The sequence below is a fragment of the Rhododendron vialii genome, chromosome 6a (assembly GCF_030253575.1).
Source record: "Rhododendron vialii isolate Sample 1 chromosome 6a, ASM3025357v1".
Classification (NCBI taxonomy): domain Eukaryota; kingdom Viridiplantae; phylum Streptophyta; class Magnoliopsida; order Ericales; family Ericaceae; genus Rhododendron; species Rhododendron vialii.
This window is the reverse complement of record NC_080562.1, coordinates 24,301,760-24,321,624: the sequence shown is the minus strand read 5'-3', so window position 1 is coordinate 24,321,624 and position 19,865 is coordinate 24,301,760. Positions and strand designations below refer to the sequence as shown.

At 36.0% G+C, this 19,865-nt stretch overlaps 1 protein-coding gene and 1 long non-coding RNA gene across 2 annotated transcripts; both read right to left on the bottom strand.

The window, feature by feature from the left end:
- Positions 1 to 651: 651 nt before the first annotated feature.
- Positions 652 to 8,423, bottom strand: LOC131329114 (proteasome subunit beta type-3-A). The gene is made up of 7 exons (XM_058362188.1): positions 8,265 to 8,423; positions 7,960 to 8,141; positions 7,656 to 7,763; positions 3,755 to 3,844; positions 2,905 to 2,989; positions 2,053 to 2,147; positions 652 to 1,025 (listed from the first exon to the last, which is right to left on the bottom strand). Exons 1-7 carry the CDS (start codon positions 8,268 to 8,270, stop codon positions 977 to 979), a joined length of 615 nt encoding a protein of 204 aa, XP_058218171.1. The 5' UTR covers positions 8,271 to 8,423; the 3' UTR covers positions 652 to 976.
- An 8,201-nt stretch (positions 8,424 to 16,624) lies between these two features.
- Positions 16,625 to 17,041, bottom strand: LOC131329113 (uncharacterized). Its single transcript, XR_009200634.1, has 2 exons — positions 16,819 to 17,041; positions 16,625 to 16,785 (listed from the first exon to the last, which is right to left on the bottom strand). It is a non-coding gene; the product is annotated as an uncharacterized LOC131329113 (long non-coding RNA).
- Positions 17,042 to 19,865: the final 2,824 nt, after the last annotated feature.

Sequence of the window (19,865 nt, the reverse complement as noted above, 5' to 3'; positions counted from 1 at the left end):
CTACTCAATGAGCCAACCCATTTCATCTCGTATGGCTCGTCGGATAAAATGTCCACTTAAAGACTACAACGCACAGATCGCTGTGTCCGGATCTGTACTCAATTATCCGACCCATTTCATCTTGTATGGCTGGTCGGATAAAAATGTCCACTTAAAGCTTCAAGTTGATCGTACATCCGCAACTTTGTAGAAGCACTTTTACATAGAAAATAGACGAGTCTAATATTTTATTTTATTTTGACGAGCAAGATCTTTTTTTTGCATGACTGAAAAAAGAAGTATTCCAACAAGGTAGCTGTGGTTGTACGATCGACTTGAATTTTCACGGACATTCTATCCAGCAAGCCCTACAAGATAGACAATTCGGATCATCGAATAGAGATCCGTTGCACAGCAAACCACGCGCTGCAATCCCACCTCGGTCTCAACAGGACTCCAATCCAAGAGCGTGCAATAAAAAGAAATGCGAATTGGCCGGTGAAAAAAACTTTGATGCATAAGTCAAAAGAACTATCTATATATGTGTAGCCAAGATTTGTGTCACTCATATTTTTCGTCTCCTCCCCTAATCAAAACCGGCGCGCCATATGCATTTGATAAAATTCGAAAGAAGAAAATCACATACTTTCAGATAAAAAGCTCGAGGTAAAATAGACACACTAAAAGGCTGTCCATTTATCCTATAAAACTGGGCCTTCTCCCAAAAGAAACATCAAACTGGTACACAATTACAAAACACAGAAGAAAATCTAACTCTCCAGCATAACCATAAGATAATTTGAAACCAGGCGAATCCAATTATAAATTACTATCAGAGTACAGTATCAGGCCGCACAAAGAAAGTGAAGGGGACAGTGGAAAAAAATGGGATTCCACGAAGAAAGCGGAGAAATTCCTGCATCATCAAATTGATATTCAGTTAAAATACGCAAAGGGGACAGTGAAAAGAATTGGGCTTCAACTGTACTGGAACTGGTCAATCCATCCTTCCCTTTAGAATCCTCTCTGTTACTTCTGTTGGTGTGCTGCAGCAAATACAAACAAATAAACAAGTTAGCTAGTGATTATCACTTCCCAGTGCACTGGTAGAAAAGGGACTGGACAACAGTTGAATAGCAAGAAATTCAGCAACAGAAGATAAATAGCAATAATAGAAAAATGCATGGTTGTGCATGCATGAGAGAGAGAGAGAGAGAGAGAGAGAGAGAGAGAGAGAGAGAGAGAAGAAGAAGAAGAAGAAGAAGAAGAAGAAGAAGAAGAGAGAAGATAAGCAATGCGCTCCATTTGGTCTAGAATTTCAAAGTTCTCAAACATGGACTAACACAATTCTCATCAAAGAGAGAACTTCTGCATACTTCAGGGTAGAATTACACTAAGCACATCTAAATTCTATTGCACTCACTGTCTTCCCTCTATGCTGTGAATGAAATATTGCTGCACTTCCTCTCTTTACAATAACAGTTAAACCTGAATCCTATGATCAGTTAGGGTTAAATTGCCTATAGCAAGAATAAAACATATCCTAACCTTTTCCTACAATTTTCCCCAAGAACTAACCAAAAGGAGGTTCAGTGATAATCCATGAACGAAAAATATCAAAGAAATAAAGAGGGGGATGAGTTTGTGATGAACCAGAAACACAATGGTGCTAACATCAGCCGTTCCCCTTTCTGATGGGACTAGGGCCTTTATTTGTTTGAACCAGAAACACAATGGTCCAAGGTTTTGGTGTTTTTTACCCTTGTTTCTTCTGATTATGCCCTTCAGGATATAGTACTCTTTTACCTTTTATAAATGCTCATTTACCAATGAAAAACATTAGTTCATCAAATTCAAATGTAAATGAAATATTGAATATTAAGTCTAGCAGAACTTATCGTCAAAAAAATCAAGATGCAAAGTTCGGGCAAGTAACAACAGCAAACCATGAGATGAAGTCTAAGATGCTTAATTTACTCTCATGCTCAGTATCACCACCAGTAAAGAAAATGTACAAGGCTTTCAAGAATTGAGTATAAAATCAAAACATATAAGCAGTTCATTGAGGCTTACACAACATAGACATGTCCTCCCCAACCACTCAGGCAATCACGATCTACAGATGATAGAAGTGCTTGAGATATTGTCTCAAAGAGTTCCTCAGGTTCCTGAATGATAATTAAACAAAGAGTCAAAGGCGCAGTTAAGAGCATAAGATTCAAGTTGAGCAGTGAAATAAGGAATATAAACCAAATAGATTTGTTACTTTCCCCGTGATGGGAGAGATCAATATAATCATATAAACAAGGATGAGCAGAAACGAGTTCAGACTCATGGCTTCAACTCGTCAAACAAAAAAATATTTGAAAACGCCAACCATCCCCGAAGAAAGGGAAAAAAGTGACAACAATAATTGTTAATGGGAAAAAGAGGAAAACATGTAATTAAGCTCTGTATACTGGTCCTTCACATACATGCATTTGATTTTCGTTATATTATATCATCCAACATTATAAAGGAATGTTTCCAGAAATCAAACAAAACTAAGCCTTGTATTCCGACTCCCACTCCCTTGGAGGTTGATTAATCAGTACACCCAGTTTAGACTAACGACTGAGAGGAGAGAATAGATAGGCTACAAACCTAACTTCTAACATCGTATGCACCAAGTGGCTGCCCTAAAATTTGAACACATAACCTCAAGTTCCAAGACAAAGCTTTAAAAAGTTCTGCTTCTTCAAAATGAGTGTTTCATAGATCTGAATGGCAATATGCAACTATTCTTGCTGCTATGTAATCTACGAATTATATACAACAACACAGCTTCAAATGTCACTTCTTTTTTTGTCTAATTCAAGTCCAGATTGAAAATTAAATTGGCATGTCATATGACAAAATACTTCGAGGTTCAAAGATGCAACAAACCATGTCAGGCTTGAACATTGCCTCACAGGCACCATAGAGAGACTCGGAGGCCGTGCCAGCAACGACAAAATCTTTTGCAAGCTCCCTGATTCATGAAACAAGGAAAGCAACAAGCAAAAACTGCATTAAATCATGCTAACGAAGACACCAGAATTGACAGGTGGACAGACAGCCTCACTTTTGTTAAATTTTGAAACATCAGAAAATATCAAAATACACATTGGTGAGTTGAAATTGACTAAAAGTATCGAATGCGTCCGAAAAGGATAAATCACTTAAGGCATCACACTTCTTGATGTATCCAGTGACTTTGAACACGCGTTAAATTACAACCACAACATGGAGAGCATTAAGGAAAAGGATAATCATTTAAGGTTTTGCGCTCTTTAATGTATACAGTGATTTTGAGCATACATTAAATACAACCCTTGTACAAAAGCACTCAATTTTTTTTGAACATCTGTGAACTTCTAACAATTTAATTTCACAGAAAAAAGAGTCCAGTAATTTCAGAAGATTGACAGATTTTCAAGTCAAGTTTCAAAAATTGCTATATACCAACATTTCACAACATCACATATTGTGTCGAAGAACAAAGTGAGGAAAACAACTAGAGGTGTGACCCTTAGTGACAGTGCTCAAGCACAGAGGTGATCTAAGCTCGTGAAAGATTAGACGCATAGAAGACTAGACAAACTAGACATCAATGTATCCTCGACATTTTAGTCTAAGAAAAGTGGGGGGGAAAACCCCCAAAAAATAAAGCAAGAAAACAAGAAGCCTCTGGGAAGTTGTAGTGTATTGATGGTTCAGAAACAATGGATAAAACAAGAGAAGAAAGTATACACACTTGGCTCCAATTGAATCCATGGTGCAAATAAAGGGCTTGTCTTCATCACCCAATCCAGCAATCACAGGCTGGCAGAAATATGGACCAAACCTACACCCAAACAATTTTATGCTTTCACAAACTACACATATCAGAACCAAGAATAAGACAAAACACAAAACTAAAAAGTGAAGAAAAACATAGAATGCATCCCTTCATTGATGCCAATAATTTTGTATTGGAATTGTAATGCACAAAAAATTCACACTAAAAAGGAAGAGAAAAAAAAAGCAGGAGAAAAATTCCAGACTACTCTTTGGCTTGCCTAGCACATTCTGTAACACACAATACTGTTGCCTCAGTACTTATACGCCAGCCAATTGGCGCTTGTCAGATACTACACCTTTTTGTCAATTAATTCTTCTTGTTTTCAAAATGTTTGTTGTCATCTATGAACCACCGATGCACCAAAGTAGTTGTTGTATATTCATTTCAGACACGTCGGGACACCGGCCCGCCGCTCAGTCACAGAGATACGTATGGGATACATCATGTGTTTCCCATTAATTGTATTAAATTTACTTTGAGCAGGGGACACGCTGGGAACAAGTGTGTCTCAAGCAAAAGTGTGAAACAAGTATGGAGGCACGATGGAGGGCCACACACATTATAACAATTTGCCAAGAAAAGTTGTCACTCGTGCCTTGTGTATTGTTTATTTGATGATCATGCATTAATTACACAGAATTTGTATTTTGTATCAAGTTCATTGTTTCCATTATTAGATAATATAAAAAGCCCAATGGATCCGTTAGTTTCTATTTAGCTTTGAATGTTTATACATACAATACTTGCTAAGAGCTTCCAAAACATACGAAAAATCTGTTATTTATTTATTTTATTTTATCTTTGGCATGTCTCCCACCTTGTCTGTGTCTCCATTTTTTGTTTTGTCATCGTGTCCGTATCCGTATTTGTGTTGATATCTATGTTCGTATTGCTTATATTGCTATTGTGCACTGATAGGCAAAAGAAAGTAAAAAAGACATGTGGTTCTTTAACCTACACGGTTGTATATTGAAAACATAAAATCATAGCATGCATCAATGAAGGCAACAGAAGCACTTGCTAAAGAAGCTGACATTGATGACAGAAGTGAGGACAATGACATATTGCATGGATAACGATCAAGGAAGAAGAAGGATCAGAGGGCCATGCGCGTGCGGTATATATTATCTCCTCTCTATCTTTTGATGCTTTGCAATGTAGACAACTATTGTGTTACTGGAGACAGTTGTTCTACTTGGGTGCTACTACTGTTGCTATGTTTCCTTACTTTGTGGGTTGTTCAAAGCATTAGCTATTTTTCTTACTATGTTGTTTTATGTCCTAGCCTCGTAGGTTGTGCATGGCATTAGACATCATTTTCTACTACGCTTACTGTATTTTGCATATTTATACCCATCCATGTGGGTTGTGCATGGATTTGTTACTATCCCACCCCGACAGGTTGTGCCGGGGAGAATGCACTTTTCTTTTCTTTTTCTTTTTCTTTTTCTTTTTTCTTTTGTTTCCTGGGGTATGCCCCTTGCAAACTTGTACATTTGCTAATGTCTTGTTCGGTTGGGTTTTTGGAAAAAAATTTCCAATTCCAAAAACACTCATTACCCCTACTTTCAATAATTACTCTCATTTCTCTCTACTCATTACCCCTATCTCCAATCATTATTCTCATTTCTCTCTCTATCTCTCTCCACTCATTACCCCTATCTCCAATTATTACCATAATTTCTCTCTCCACTCATTACCCCAAAAACCAAACCCAAAAATTTTCAAATCTCCATCCGAACAAGGCATTAACCTCTTTTATATTTCAAGCTAATTTACGCAAAATAATAATAATAATAATAATAATAGTACTCGCACACATATTTTAACATGACGAGAACGTGTCAAGCATGTTTGTGTCTAAACCAATGTCTACCATGTAGCAATACAATATGAAAAGCATGGATACATGCCCGTGATTCTTGGGCCTAAAGGATGGAATCATATACACATCAACATGAATATTCAACAATGTCCATTTGTCACTAAACTTCAAGATTTGACATATCCAACACTAGAGACACACCCAACCACCCATTATACATGTCGTAGTCCATGTAACGAGGCTAAATATTTAGAAATTGTTGTTAAGTTACCAATTGTCTCAAAAGCTTAAGTTGTGAGGAAATGGGGAATCCCACTACTTGACGTGGAGATGTAAATATCCTTTCATATTCCGAAAGAATGCAAAAGTACGAAAGATAATGCTGATGGATATAGGGAATCAATGCAAATAGAGATATTTGACCCCAAGCCCTCTCCCATGTTAAGTTACCAATTGTCCTAAAAGTTTAAGCTATTAGGAAATGGGCCCAACAACATATAACAAGCTATCCAACAATTGCCAGCTCACATACTGTGGTACATTTCACAACCAATTACAATGGGATTAATGCTAAATCACATCGCTATTCTATCGTGCGGCGCCATCCACCAAAACATGTTCTTAAGCCAGAATACCTACTTGCATGTATATCCCCATTTTTTTGAATAAGCACAGTAAGATACATATAAACATAAGAGATAAAAGTAGTAACTTTAATGGAATGCTACCCAATTACAAAGGAACAAAACAAGGTTAGTTAGGTAACAACGAAAACACAAAAGGGGGCAAGACCCAAAGAGGCTCATCCTAATTACAGCAAAGAATCTCTATCCAGCACCCAACTCGAGTAATACAATGGTCTTTAAGCCTAGTAATAGGTTCCTCCAGGCCATAAAAGATCTTCAAATCACTTTAACCAAATCATTCACACCAAGCACAAAGGCGCAAGCAACCAAGCATTCCCTTGATTTTTCCGAACCTGGTCCCCATTCAACCCAAGATGCACAGACATGTCCCCAGCCGGGCGGAGGCACTAAGGGACATTTGGGGTCAAGTGAACCCACTCACTTTGATTTTCCACAAGAACATTTGATAGTTTGCAACCAACTTTTGCTATTTTGACCCCACAAATAATCTCTAAATTGCCCCAACTTGTTTTAAATGCATAGAAATCCCAAGCGTTCTCTTCTTTTCGAGAGTTGATAGAGCTACGAATGAGACTATCATGCATTAGTTTATAAATATAATAAGTCTTTTGGAACCAATTATGAGGCAAAATTTGTATAGGGCCTTTTTCTGGTGGTGGCCTTTTTGTATTCGGGCAGCATTCCCTTAATGCCACGTTTCTAATATAATTACTTACTTATCAAAAAAAAAAATTTGAGGCAAAATTGAATTATTAGTGCATATCGATCTTAGAATTAACCTCTTAATTTGGTTATTTTTGGACTAGTGCGTAGAAAAAAAAAATTGCATATGAAAATCTAATTCTTGACCCCACTAACCAAAATTCCTGGTCCACCCCAGCGGACCCCAGGCCTACTTATTGAGTACACGGACATGCACAAACACATCCCAGAGACATGTCCGACACGCTAAAAGATGTGTCAGTATTTTCTTAAATCTCTTGGATCAGAAACATTTTTGCGTGGATATGTTTTGGAATCGTAAAAGGGACAAGTGTAGACACATTTCGACTTGTAAAGGACACATGAAGCACAGGTTTCCTGTTGGCTTACTGTTACGTTTCTGAGTATTACGTCAGCCTGTCTACTGTTCGGTTAATGGTATTACAAACACAAACAAAAAAAGCAATCACAAACACTATCTTTGGGATTACATCAGTCTAGAAAAAGCAATCACGAAGACTGGAGGCCCTGCTCTAGCTTTGAATTCTGGACTACGGCCTCCAGACTCCGGTCTAGAATCAATCACAAACACGAAAAGCAATAATATACACATGTAAGGAAACATGTACACTCTACCAACCTCTTCTCATAAAGAACGGCAGAAACAAGGCTAGCAAAGGTTTGGGGCTTCATATCCCTCTCTTCTCGAAGCTGATACAACTTGTGCCGAAACACAAGCCGCTGATACCTTCAGAAGTCAAATAGAACCATAGTACCAGTTAAAAAGTATACTACTGGAGTAATAAGTATCAAAACACAGTGGTAACCAAAAGTCATTTTCCTGCTAATAGTACTACTACATGCGGATGCCATTGTGAGAATAGATGCAACAAAAATAAGATAGAGATAGAGATAGAGAGTAGCAGCGCAGTACTTATACATACAGAGTCTGAGCGTCGGTGGCTAGTCCGGCTAGACCAATGAAAAGCTTATCGTGGATCTTGTAGATTTTCTGAAAATCAGTGGCGATGGTCTGGAGCTGAACTCCCAAACGGCGATCACTGGCGATGGCGAAGCAATTCTTTCCGACCATCGCTACTAGGGCACTTCCGTTGTACTCGAAGATCTACAAATCAAAATATAATAATTAAAAAAAAAAACTAGGGTTTCTGGGAAGGACCATTCATTACCCCATCCACATGCCTATGCCTATGTACACAGAGAGCGAGAGACTGGAGAAGAGACATACCGACATTGGAGGAGATTATTGAAGAATTAGTTGAGGTTTGGGGGGTTTGGAACAGAAGATTCCAGCAATTGGGATTGCGAAAGTGGAGAGCTATGTTGCTCTTTCGCCGAGTGATGACCGACTTGGACGACAATCAAGTTTTGGTGAAAACTAGGCAAATTTTTCCGTCGGTTTTTTTTTTTAAAAATTTTTCATAGGTACACTGTAGCAATTTTCAAACCCATTAAGAGCATCCATAATGTAATAATCAAAATTAAAAAGTTGCTAAAATTAGCAATGTTTGCTCAAAAAAATGCTCACATTGTAATAACCAAACTTAGCAACCTCTTAGCAACTCATCAAATTTTGACATTTGAATAACCAAACTTAACAACTTTTACCAATAACCAAAACTCAATAACCAAACCCAATAACCAAATTCAAAATTAAAAAATTAAAAAACACCTCACATTAGAATCGTCTCATCGATACGAATAATTTGGTGTGGTCGGGTGCGTGATTGGAACTCGTTTGCAATTTGACATAGATGCATTGCGTATTGTGGGGATTTTTTTTATAGGGATACAAAAACAATCAATGTGGAGATCAAGTTTGTTAGGTTTGATTATGAACTAAATGGATAATTAAATGCTGACGTGACACATTTTGATTATCGATTTTGATTATTCCCATTGCGGATGCTCTAAGTCCACTTCTAAATTCTAAAACCTCCTAAATCCACTAACCTATTAGTAAAGATATAATAACCCTGTTAGGTCTAATATACCCCTGTTTTTTAAAAACTTTTTGCTCATTTTTTCAACCATTTCAAAAACATCAATTTGAAATTTCCTGAAATTTCTTCCGATTCCTGAAATTTCTCCCCATTTTAAAACTTATAAAAACCCACCCCCATCCCCCCCTCCCCCCTCATCCCATTTTCATCTGTTTCATCTCTTTTCAGAAGAAAGACCCAGTTCCCAACCTAGCCAATCGGTTCGTCTTCAACCACTCGATCGGCGAGAAGTACTCGTTCGTCGTCGCCGTCCTCAAGCACTTAAATACCAGCGTCGCTATCGTCAAGCACTCGATTGCCGTCGTCACTCCAACAATGAGATCAACGGATGAAAAACAGAGATCAACCCACGTCCCAGACTTCCTTCGTCGTCGATCGTCGACCTAGCCCAAGGTACGATTGTTGCAAATATTCGTCGTCGATCGTCGCCCTTCGTCGCTGACATCGCACTCCTCCCCGCCGTCGTCCTTCGTCGTCGATCGTCGCCCTTCGTCACTTTTACATATATGTATATATAGTTTCTGATTTATATAACATTATATATGATCTACTGTCTCGTAAGACATTTTATATGATGTTCTGTTGCTTTTACATATATGTATATATAGTTTCTGATTTATATAACGTTATATACGATATACTGTCTCGTGAGACATTATATATGATGTTCTGTCGCTTTTGCATATATGTATATATAGTTTCTGATTTATATAACGTTATATATGATCTACTATCTCATGAGACATTATATATGATGTTCTGTTCAACAAATATATAGGGTTATATATGGTTATATCAATGTTGGTAACTGAGTCCAGTTCAAGGTATATATAGGAACTCATTAGCAAAGCACAATTGAACAGTTAATAATATATAAGTTAGGGTTTTGATTGCGAGTAGATATGATTATATCAAACTTTGATCATTATATGTTCTACTGTATTGAATTGGTCCGCGCAGCGGCCTTACTAACTTATTATTTGTGCAGTTGTTCAAGGGGTGAAGAGTATTAAGTTACATGTGAAATCGACTGTGAAGAATGCGACGGCAACAAAGGGAAATAAGTTACAATATCTCATCTTCTTTTTTTTCCCATTTTTTTTAGAGTTAGAAAGGACAGAATCTCATGTATAACGTTATAAGGCTATATGTTTATTTTTTGTCAAACTTATTACGTTTTTTTTGTGTGTATTTATTTATGTGGCAAAGTAATACACATATAAAGTTCTTTGTTTGTTTTTGCATTGTAAACATATATAATATTATTTATATACGGTTATCAGAAGTTAGTCAATGAAGTCGTTGCGCGAACCAATTCAATAAAGTAAAACATATAACGTTATATGTGAGTTTCTATGCTGTGAAACTCAAAAAAAATAGAACATATAACATTATATGAAAGCTGCTGACTTGTGTACCTCCCAACAAAAAAAGAACATTTATTGTTACTCGAAGCAAGTCATTGAGGCCGCTGCGCGGACCAATTCAATAAAGTAAAAATATAATGTTATATGAGAGTTTTTGTGCAGCGAAACTCCAAAAAAATTATAAAACATATACCATTTTATATTAATATATGTACGTTCAGATGTAAACGTGAAATGTTATATGTTCTTGTATTATAATAAAAAAAGATTTCAAAAACTCATATAACGTTAAATGCGAGCCGATAAATGAGTATATAACGTAAAATGTAAATATCGCACGTTAAATGAGAACTGATGAACGAGTATATAACGTTATATATGTACAATTACGTTATATATAGTGTATCAGAAAATGAGAAATTTCTGTCGCTTTATTCCAACGTAACTGTTGGGATTTCAAACGTAGAACGGATAATAGGCTAAAAATATGGGATTTGAATGGAAAGGGTAATCTTCTCTCTCTCTCTCTCTCTCTCGTTTGGACTCTGTTTACCTTTTGGATATGGGAACAACGTGAATATGAGAGATTTTATAGGAGTGGGATATAAGAGATTTTATAGGAGTAAGATATATCAGATTAACAGTTTTTAAAGGTACGGGTATTTTGGTCCTAAACTAATTCCTTTTTTAATTGAATTGGACTTAAGGCCTCACCAAAACCTAATTAGTGGACTAGAGGGGTTATGAAATTTAAAAAATTAGAGGCCGGTCCTCTTTTTTAGGTTTGGTTTGGTCCCAACCCTATATATTTTCTACCGAAGCTAGATGGCTCAGTTACGTTACTACAAGACTTTTTTGCCCCTGTTCCACTCCACAGTAAATGTAAAATTGAAACCCCTCCTCTCTCTCTCTCTCTCTAAACCACTGTCACCAACACCTCTCTCTCGCTCTCCCTCCACCGATGGAGCAGCGCCAACCACGGTCGCCGTCTCCTCTCCGACTAGAATTCGCGTTCTTGCCGCCGTCGGATAAGTCAACGATTTCAACAGAGTTGCCACCGTCTCCTCTCTGATGAGAATTCGTGTTCTTGGATGGGCGAATCGAGAAGGTAATCTAAAAACATATCCAGTTGCTGCTGCTCTGCAACGACCGTATCTCTGCGACTTTCCTCATTGTGCTCTTCATCCTCCGGAATACGCACCCAATTGAACCGCTCACTTGCACGCCGCCATTCCTTGAAACGGAATATGAAATCTTTGAACCAAATGAAGAGGTATCAATGACAGGATTAATTGCTACGAAAAGAGGTATCTTTGAATTGGTTCCTGATGATCAATCGGATAGAAAATGGGGTGGTGATGATGGGCAGCGGAGGCTCAAGATGATGGGCTCCGGCCGATTGACGGCGGTGGTGATCGATTGATGCAGCGGTAGTGATCGATGTCATACGTTTATATTTCTCCATATGGCCGGAGCTGCAAAATTTGCAAATTTAACAAAAATTGGACATGGAGCCTTCAATGGTGAGTTTTTATTCACCAATCAGAAATGAATACAAATTGAGATCCCCTTTGTGCTCTGTTCTTAGGCAAGAGTAAAGACGCACAAAGCTTAACAATCTAACTCATACGTTTTTTTTTTCTTTCAATTTTTGTTCGTGTGTATTGCTCATCAGAACTGTGTACTTTTTATGAAAATTGTGTATTTTTTTTATGAGAACTGTCTATGAGAATTGTGTATTTCCTATGAGAACTGTGGATTTTTCTATGAGAACTGTGTATTTTCTATAAGAACTGTCTATGAGAATTGTGTATTTTCAATAAGAACTGTGAATTTTTCTATGAGAACTGTGTATTTTCAACGAGAACGGTGAATTTTTCTATGAGAACTGTGTATTTTTCTATGAGAATTGTGTATTTCTATGTGAACTGTCTACGAGAACAGACTGAATGTATGGCCAATGAAAATCTTATGGGTATGTGCGTGGAAGTTTTGTGGTTTGTGAAAACTGTGTACGTACATGGAGCTTTATGGTTTGTGGACATTGAAAAGTTTTGTTTTTTTTCAATTTTTGTTCGAGTGTGTATTTTTTATGAGAACTGTATATTTTTTGATGAGAATTGTGTATTATTTACGAGAACTGTTTATGAGAATTGAGTATTTTCTATGAGAACTGTTTATTTTCTATAAAAATTGTGTATTGTCTATAAGAACTATCTATGAGAATTATGTATTTTCAGCCTTATTTTTTTATTACTATTACTGCACTTGGTTGGATTTTAGCTAAGTACTACGAATTTGTTCAATTTTTTGGTACTTCGAAAAATTGTTCAATTTTTGTTCGTGTGTGTATTTTCTATGAGAATTGTGTTTTTTCCTATGAGAATTGTGTATTTTCTATAAGATTTGTGTATTTGTCTATGAGAACTGTCTATACGAATTATGTATTTTTCATGAGAACTGTGTATTTTCTATGAGAATATTATATTTTTCTATGAAAACTGTATATTTTCTATTGGAACATTGTTTTTTTTATGAGAATTGTCTATAAGATTTGTGTATTTTTCTAAGAGAACAGTGTATTTTTTATGAGAACTGTGTATTATCCATGACAACTATCTATGAGAACTGTGTATTTTCTATGAGAATTGAGTATTATTCATGAGAATTGTGTATTTTCTATAACAACTATGTATTTTAGTGCGTGATTAGGCTATTTAAACTATATATTTTTCAATTCACATGGCCATTTTACATAGTTCTCATAGAACTGATTATGAGAATTGACAGTTCTCATAGCCAATTCACATAGAGAAGGGTATTTTTTTCGAAACAGTTCTCATAAAGACATTTCTCATAGGGATAGTTCTCATAGAAATAGTTTTCATAGACAGTTCTCATGGAGGCAATTCTCATAGAAACAGTTCTCATAGAGAGTTCTCATAGCAAAATGTATTTTTTTAATCTTACATAATTTTATATTCAATATAGATCTTGTTTAGTAGATATCGTCAAGCAGGTTCCAAAAATAAATTTTTTAAAAAAAATGAATATCTACAACAAAAGATATGACTTTTTGAAATTTAAATAATGTTTTAATGGTGCACTAATGCTTATGGAGCATTGGATAATTTTTCTATACTACATGCTCTCTAGTTCCATGCGCTGATGCGCGTGATGGGACATGGTTGGAATAAAAAATACAAATAATTGTTCAGGACTAAAGTAAGTCCGAAGCTAATTTTTAGGACCGGCCTAAAAATTCCCCTATGAAATTTAGAAGTGAATTTAGTGGGTTACAAATATGCTATAGTGGACTTTCCAACAAATTTTTTTTTTTTTATGGGTAGATTCTTTTTTATTTTTACTACTGGAGTATTAGATTTGGACAAAACTTTAACGTTTGACAAAAAGTCCAGAAAAACTAAAGTGGGCCCCAAGAGCATCTCGTACTCAATTTTGTAAAATTCTTCATTTTGAAGAATCATCAAAACAATATATATATATATATATATATATATATATATATATATATATATATATAGAGTCATTTTCAAATAAGGTGGTCCTTATTTTAGTTAAAATAAGGACCTCTCCATTTCTTCCATTTTCCGTTTGAATTTTGATGATCGAAGCCGCTCAATGTGTTCAGAACGTGATTTTAAGGGTATCGGCGAGGAATCGGCAAAAAAAAAGACCAGGAAGGTCTTCATTCGAGCAGTTTTAATTTGAACCGTTTGATAAAAAATAAACAAAAACTGCTTGGATGAAGCCCTTTCCGATCTTTTTTTTTGCTGATTTCTTTCATGTACTCATAAAATCACGCTCTGAACACATTGAACGGCTCGGATCATCGAAATTCGATCGAGAAAGGGAGGTCCTTATTTTATTAAGTTAAGGTGGTCCTTAGGAAAAGGGGACTCTATATATATATATATATATATATATATATATATATATATATATAAAACTCAAAATATAAACTTGAAGAATACAACTATTTACCTAAACTCCAGTTATCATTCTTCATTTCTTTAAAATTTCATCAATTTCTCTCCAAACCCTTTTAACCTTCCCTCCAAAATTTAAAATTTCTTGTTAGATATATTGATGATTGGTCTAATTTTAAAAAGAAGCGTGAATCTCTTTTATAGTTATATGAATTTTATGATAAATAATTATAATATATTAAACTATAAGCATTTTAAAGCCTATAAATAAAAAAAAAATGATTTTCACACTCCCTTTTTACAATTCGCACTTCTTTTTTTGTCTTTATTCACTTGATTACTATCTTGTCATTTTCTCAATACACTTTTCACACATCTAAGAGCAATATTGTAGATTCGTGTAGATTAAAAATAAAAAAAAGAGTTTAAATTATAAAAAGGGGAGTGTAAAAATAAATTTTCAAAACAAAAATGAAGAAGGTTTTTCATATTTTGAAGACCTCAAATGAAATATGGTTGGAGGAGGGAAATTCTTCAAAATGAAGATTTGAATAACCAAAATGAAGATTCGAAGCATGGTAGGAGAGGTAGTATCAAGGAGCACTACTTGTTTTTTTATTAAATTGATCATTAGCCATTTTTATTTATTTATGGATAGCTGGTTTATTTAAAGATGTTGATTGAACGTACTTTTCATCATAAAATAAACACAAAGGTGAGTGATGGCTTCAATGCCTTTTTCACTTTTTTTGCTTTCGAGTGTATCAATTTGTTGACAAATTTTGTTCGGTAAATTATATATTTGCAATAAGTTAAATGTGATTATAAAACAAGAAATTGAAGAATGAGAGTGATTTCTGCACTCTCCTTTTTACTAATCACAATCTTCTTTCATGTTTTTTTGTGTGTGAAGTTACCAAAAAAAAAAACCAAAATAACCTTTCAAAATGTTTTTTTTTTGTACAAAATTTAAGGACATTTGAATAATTATTGTGGTTAATAAAAAGTGGGATGCAGAAATAACTCCTTAGAAGAATCGCTACCCTATTTTTATCTCTCGTTTTTTAAGACAATAATTACCCAACAAGATAAATTTTTTATTTTTTCATGATATATTCAACCAGGAAACACAAAACACTGTATTCCAGTTGGGAAATAGAAAAAAGTTTTATGAGGCCATATTTTTTTTTGGTCACGCAGAAATTGAGGCCATATTGGTATTTTTATTAGGAGAGACTAAAATAACTGTACATGTTCTCCATTCATGTAAACAGAGTGAAAGACGTGGTGTGAGAGCAGCCCAAAACCAATTCCCTCAGTCCCTTTTCACAAACGTCTCTCTCTCCCTAAATAACTGTACATGTTCTTCATTTTTTGAGAGATTTTTCAGTACCGAGCGGGTATATCTTACTTGGTATCATTCGGCGCATCCGAGCCATCCGATACACTTTTAGACGGCTCGGATTGAAATCCTCTTTCTCTTTTTATTTCAACACTTTTTCTTTACTTTTTCTCTCTCCAGATTTGAACCGTTCAAATATGGAATGAACGGCTCGAATGCGCGAGCACGGGTAACCGCCCGGCACTGAATTTTTTTTCCCATTTTTTAACAGGCCCACGAACGTCACTCGTGCGCGCTCCTCTCTCTGTGTCTCCATAAACGGACTATGCTCTCTCCATAAACGGACTACGCTCCTCCCTCTCTCTAGATTCTCTCTCTCTCTATTAACGGATTACGCTCCTCTCTCTTTCCAATACAGATTCGTTCTCAACGTATCTCTCTCTCTCTCTCTCAAGTCTAAACTGATTACCCCCCCCTCTCCCTCTAAACCGATTACAGAGTTCAGAACCTCTCTCTCTCTCGTGCTCCTCTCTTTCTCTCTCAAAGCCGATTCTCAAACCCTTTCACAAACCCCTCTCTCTACGTTAAAAAACCCCTATCTCTCCCTAAATGGCGACATTACAGATTCTTCTCGTTCAGAATCATCTGTGCTCTTTTAGGGTTTTCGCTCGAATCACACCTGCTCACAAATCCTAGGGTTCTTCGTGTCCTAATTTTCTCTCCAGAAAATGGCAGGAAATAATGGAATCTCAGACGACGATTTTTCTTCACTCCACGATAATGTGGATTTCGGAAACATTCGTTACGAAATCTGTTGCACTCACGTATTTTTTCCTTTATCCTCGCTCGTTTTGTGCAGATGAACTCGATGCTGAAGAGGACGAGAGAGAACCCGTCGACGGTGACGCCGTCAACATCGACGAAGATGAGTGATTTCAATGTATTGCTGTTTATTGGTCTTTGTACATGTTCTCCATATATGTACACGGAGTGGAGGACGTGGTGAGAGAGCAGTGGGACTGCACCGCCCAAAACCGATCCCTCAATCCCTTTCACAAACCCCTCTCTCTCTCTCTCTCGCTCATTCCTCTCTCTCTTCTCTCTATCTATAAATCGTGACAATCCAGATTCTTCTCGTTCAGAAGCATCTGTCATTAGGGTTTTGCTCGAATCGCAACTGCCCACGAATACTAAGGTCCCCTAATTTTCTCTTCAGAAAATGGCCAGAAACAACCGAAGCCAGACGACGAAGGCAAAAACCCCACTCTCACTCCACGAAAATGTGGATTTCCGAAACATTCGCTACGAAATATGAGGCACTCACTTTTTTTTCTCTTCCCTCGTTTCGTGCAGATGAACTCGATGCTAAAGAGGACGAGAGAGAACGGGTTGATGGAGAGTCAGTGATGCCGTCAACGACGACCAAGATGAGGAAGGCGGTATTATGGCCTTCTCTTCTGCTTTTTTGTTTTGTTTTTCCCACTGTATACTCTTGTTTGTGCCGTCTCTTCGTTCTAGTTTGTCTACATCAACGGCCACAACTCATTGACATTGGCCGTATAACAGTTCAAAGTAAATATTGTTTTGAAGACAGTGCAAGGATCCTTGTGTTACGAAAATATAGCCAGGTTCTTTGATGCATTATTGCATATTTTTGCATCATATTCTCGATTGATTTCCCTTTACACTTGCAATTTTCCAACTTAATGTTGGAATCATGGTGATATAGGAACCAGTTTGGAACAAGTGTTAGTGATTCTGCAACAAAACATAAGGATTTGGTTTGGTTGAAATCTATCAACTCACGGATACTTCTACGAGCGAGTCATGTTCCTGTCCTAATCGAATCGGATACCGATACTCCTCGGTTTCTCATACATGCGTACCTCTGATGCTTGAAATTAAATTTCTTCAAATTTATGAAGTATTGGAATCTATTTGAATAATCTTAAGTTTATGTTTTCCTTTTTATTTGAATGAACAGATACTGTAATTTACGCATTCAAACTGTTACGAAGCTTAGATTGTAATATTTGAACCGTAGAATAAGAGTGTCAACTGTCAAGGTCTCTGTAAGTAAAATATTTCTGACATAAAAAGAATAATTGTCTAATATTTTCGTTACCTTTTAATACAAGAACTAATAATACTATAGCATTATATTGTAAAGTATCTTGGCAGCTTTTGCAGTTTCGTCATTGGCATATCCAAAAAAACTGCTTCAATGTTGTTCTGGAGTAGAACCTCATCCTCAGCAATTGTTGTCAGATCTGTTTTTTTTTTTTTTTTGAAATTTACCATTTGACAAACATCCAAGTGAAGCTGAAGAGTCATAACAGCTGGGTGCATTTTATGCATAGTAAATTTGTATATCCTCCACTTTGCCTTTGGTGGCGATACCCATCTTGCTGTTTGGAATTGTTCAATTTCGTCAATGTTGCTGCGGAAAACATTATTGACAAATTAGTTATGTTTTGTAACTAAAAAATCATTGCTTATAAACTGAATATAGTATTGACTGGCCTTAAGCATGTTAATTTGTGTGCAACATCATTTCCAGTTAAGCTTTCAGAACAAATCACACTTACAACAACTGCTAACCACTGCTTTACCTCTTCTCCTTCAACTTCTTCTTCAGTTGCCCCTTGATAGGAAAACCTAAGCCATTAGTTTGTTCTTTCTACATCTGCTTTCTGCGTGGTTGGTGCTGAAACTACAACTTGCTGGTATGTATAACCATGTTTTGGTTTTCTTACCATAACATTTGATGAAGAGTGCATTTAATATCCTTGAAAGTTTTAATACAGCATCATCTTTCTTTTGCTCAACTAACTACTACTTTGCAATACATTTTGTCGCACCAATTATTGAATGATTCACATATCACACATGAATTTGGAAGATGTTACTGGCACAAGTAGAGTATGTGTTTGAAACTTATACAATGGATACAATTAAGTATTTGTTTGGCATCAATATAATCTGGAATTAATTCTATCCATATCCTATCACTTGGCCAAATATCCTACTTTTTTAGGTTTTTTCTTTTCGACATATGGTGTATCATATCATATTGTGCCGTATCTGTATCCTGTCATGTGGTCGATGCTTCACAAGTTCAAATGTTTTGTTCATCTTTTGTGCCTTTCATTGCAGAAGGGATTAGTATCCTGAACCATCATTCCATTTTTATGCTTTTGGGTGTGTTTGCTTGACAATGGTACTGGAATAACTAATCTGGACTTTTAAATTTCCTGAAAAACCGTTGATATCCAACATATATGTGCTTCTATTATATGACATTTCAGTATTTTATGTGATGAGGTAGGATTTTTTAGATTTTAGTTCGCATTCATTTGATTTCTACTCGCTTTGTTAGGTGCTTTTCCTTATATCTTTTTAATTGTTTGTGTTTGTGTGGCGTTTTGCTGAGGATTGTGAGCGCAAATTATTCTATTTTATTGTTGGGCTTCTCCTATAAGAGTTGAATGTATATGATCCTATAAAACAGTGCAGAAGTCTTTGAACTTCTTTTACCAATTCCAACGGTTATATGGTGATATCTTTTCCTAGAATTTGGCTTTTACTCCTGTTCAATTAAAGGAAAGAGGAATTTGAGAGCAATGTTGTGGTTGCTTTGGGTTAACTATTGTTAGACTTGCAGTAAGAATTTAATGCATTGTTGTCTTGTAACTACATGGGCAATTAGTTTTGGGTAAAACGTTTTCACCGAAAAAGTTTGTGCAAATCAAATTGAGCCTTCAAAACTTAAATTTTCCGTAGCTTCTTTTGTGTCCTACTGTCTACCTTGTGGCATATGCTTGATTATAGCATCAGTTGGTTGCAATTGCTTCACCCTTTATCTTATTTTAAGGTTTTGTTTTCCATATCTAAATGCTCGAAGTTAATAGTTTACAGAAAGGTGCAAGGTTATGTGCTTCAAAAGTAATCTTTTGGTTATGTGCCTCTCTATGGACATGCTTTTAGAGACAAGTGTAACCCATTCTTTAAGGTGAACCTCCGACATTGCTACTATGTGTAGGTTATACTATTCCATTGGCTATTAAAAATGTTTGCGTTGATTTGCTCTTTTATTGTAATAGGTCATGCAAAACAAAGTAGAGATGGCAAGAAAAGGAATGGCATTTCTTTTTAGTTCACTTTGTT

Bases quoted from the DNA above. Each gene is read 5' to 3' on its own strand.
- LOC131329114 (XM_058362188.1), bottom strand. The intron at 3,845-7,655 runs GTTGGTAGAGTG...GTTTGGGTGTAG, and splicing joins GCCGTTCTTTATGAGAAGAG to GTTTGGTCCATATTTCTGCC. The intron at 2,148-2,904 runs GTTTGTTGCATC...ATTATCATTCAG, and splicing joins CAATGTTCAAGCCTGACATG to GAACCTGAGGAACTCTTTGA.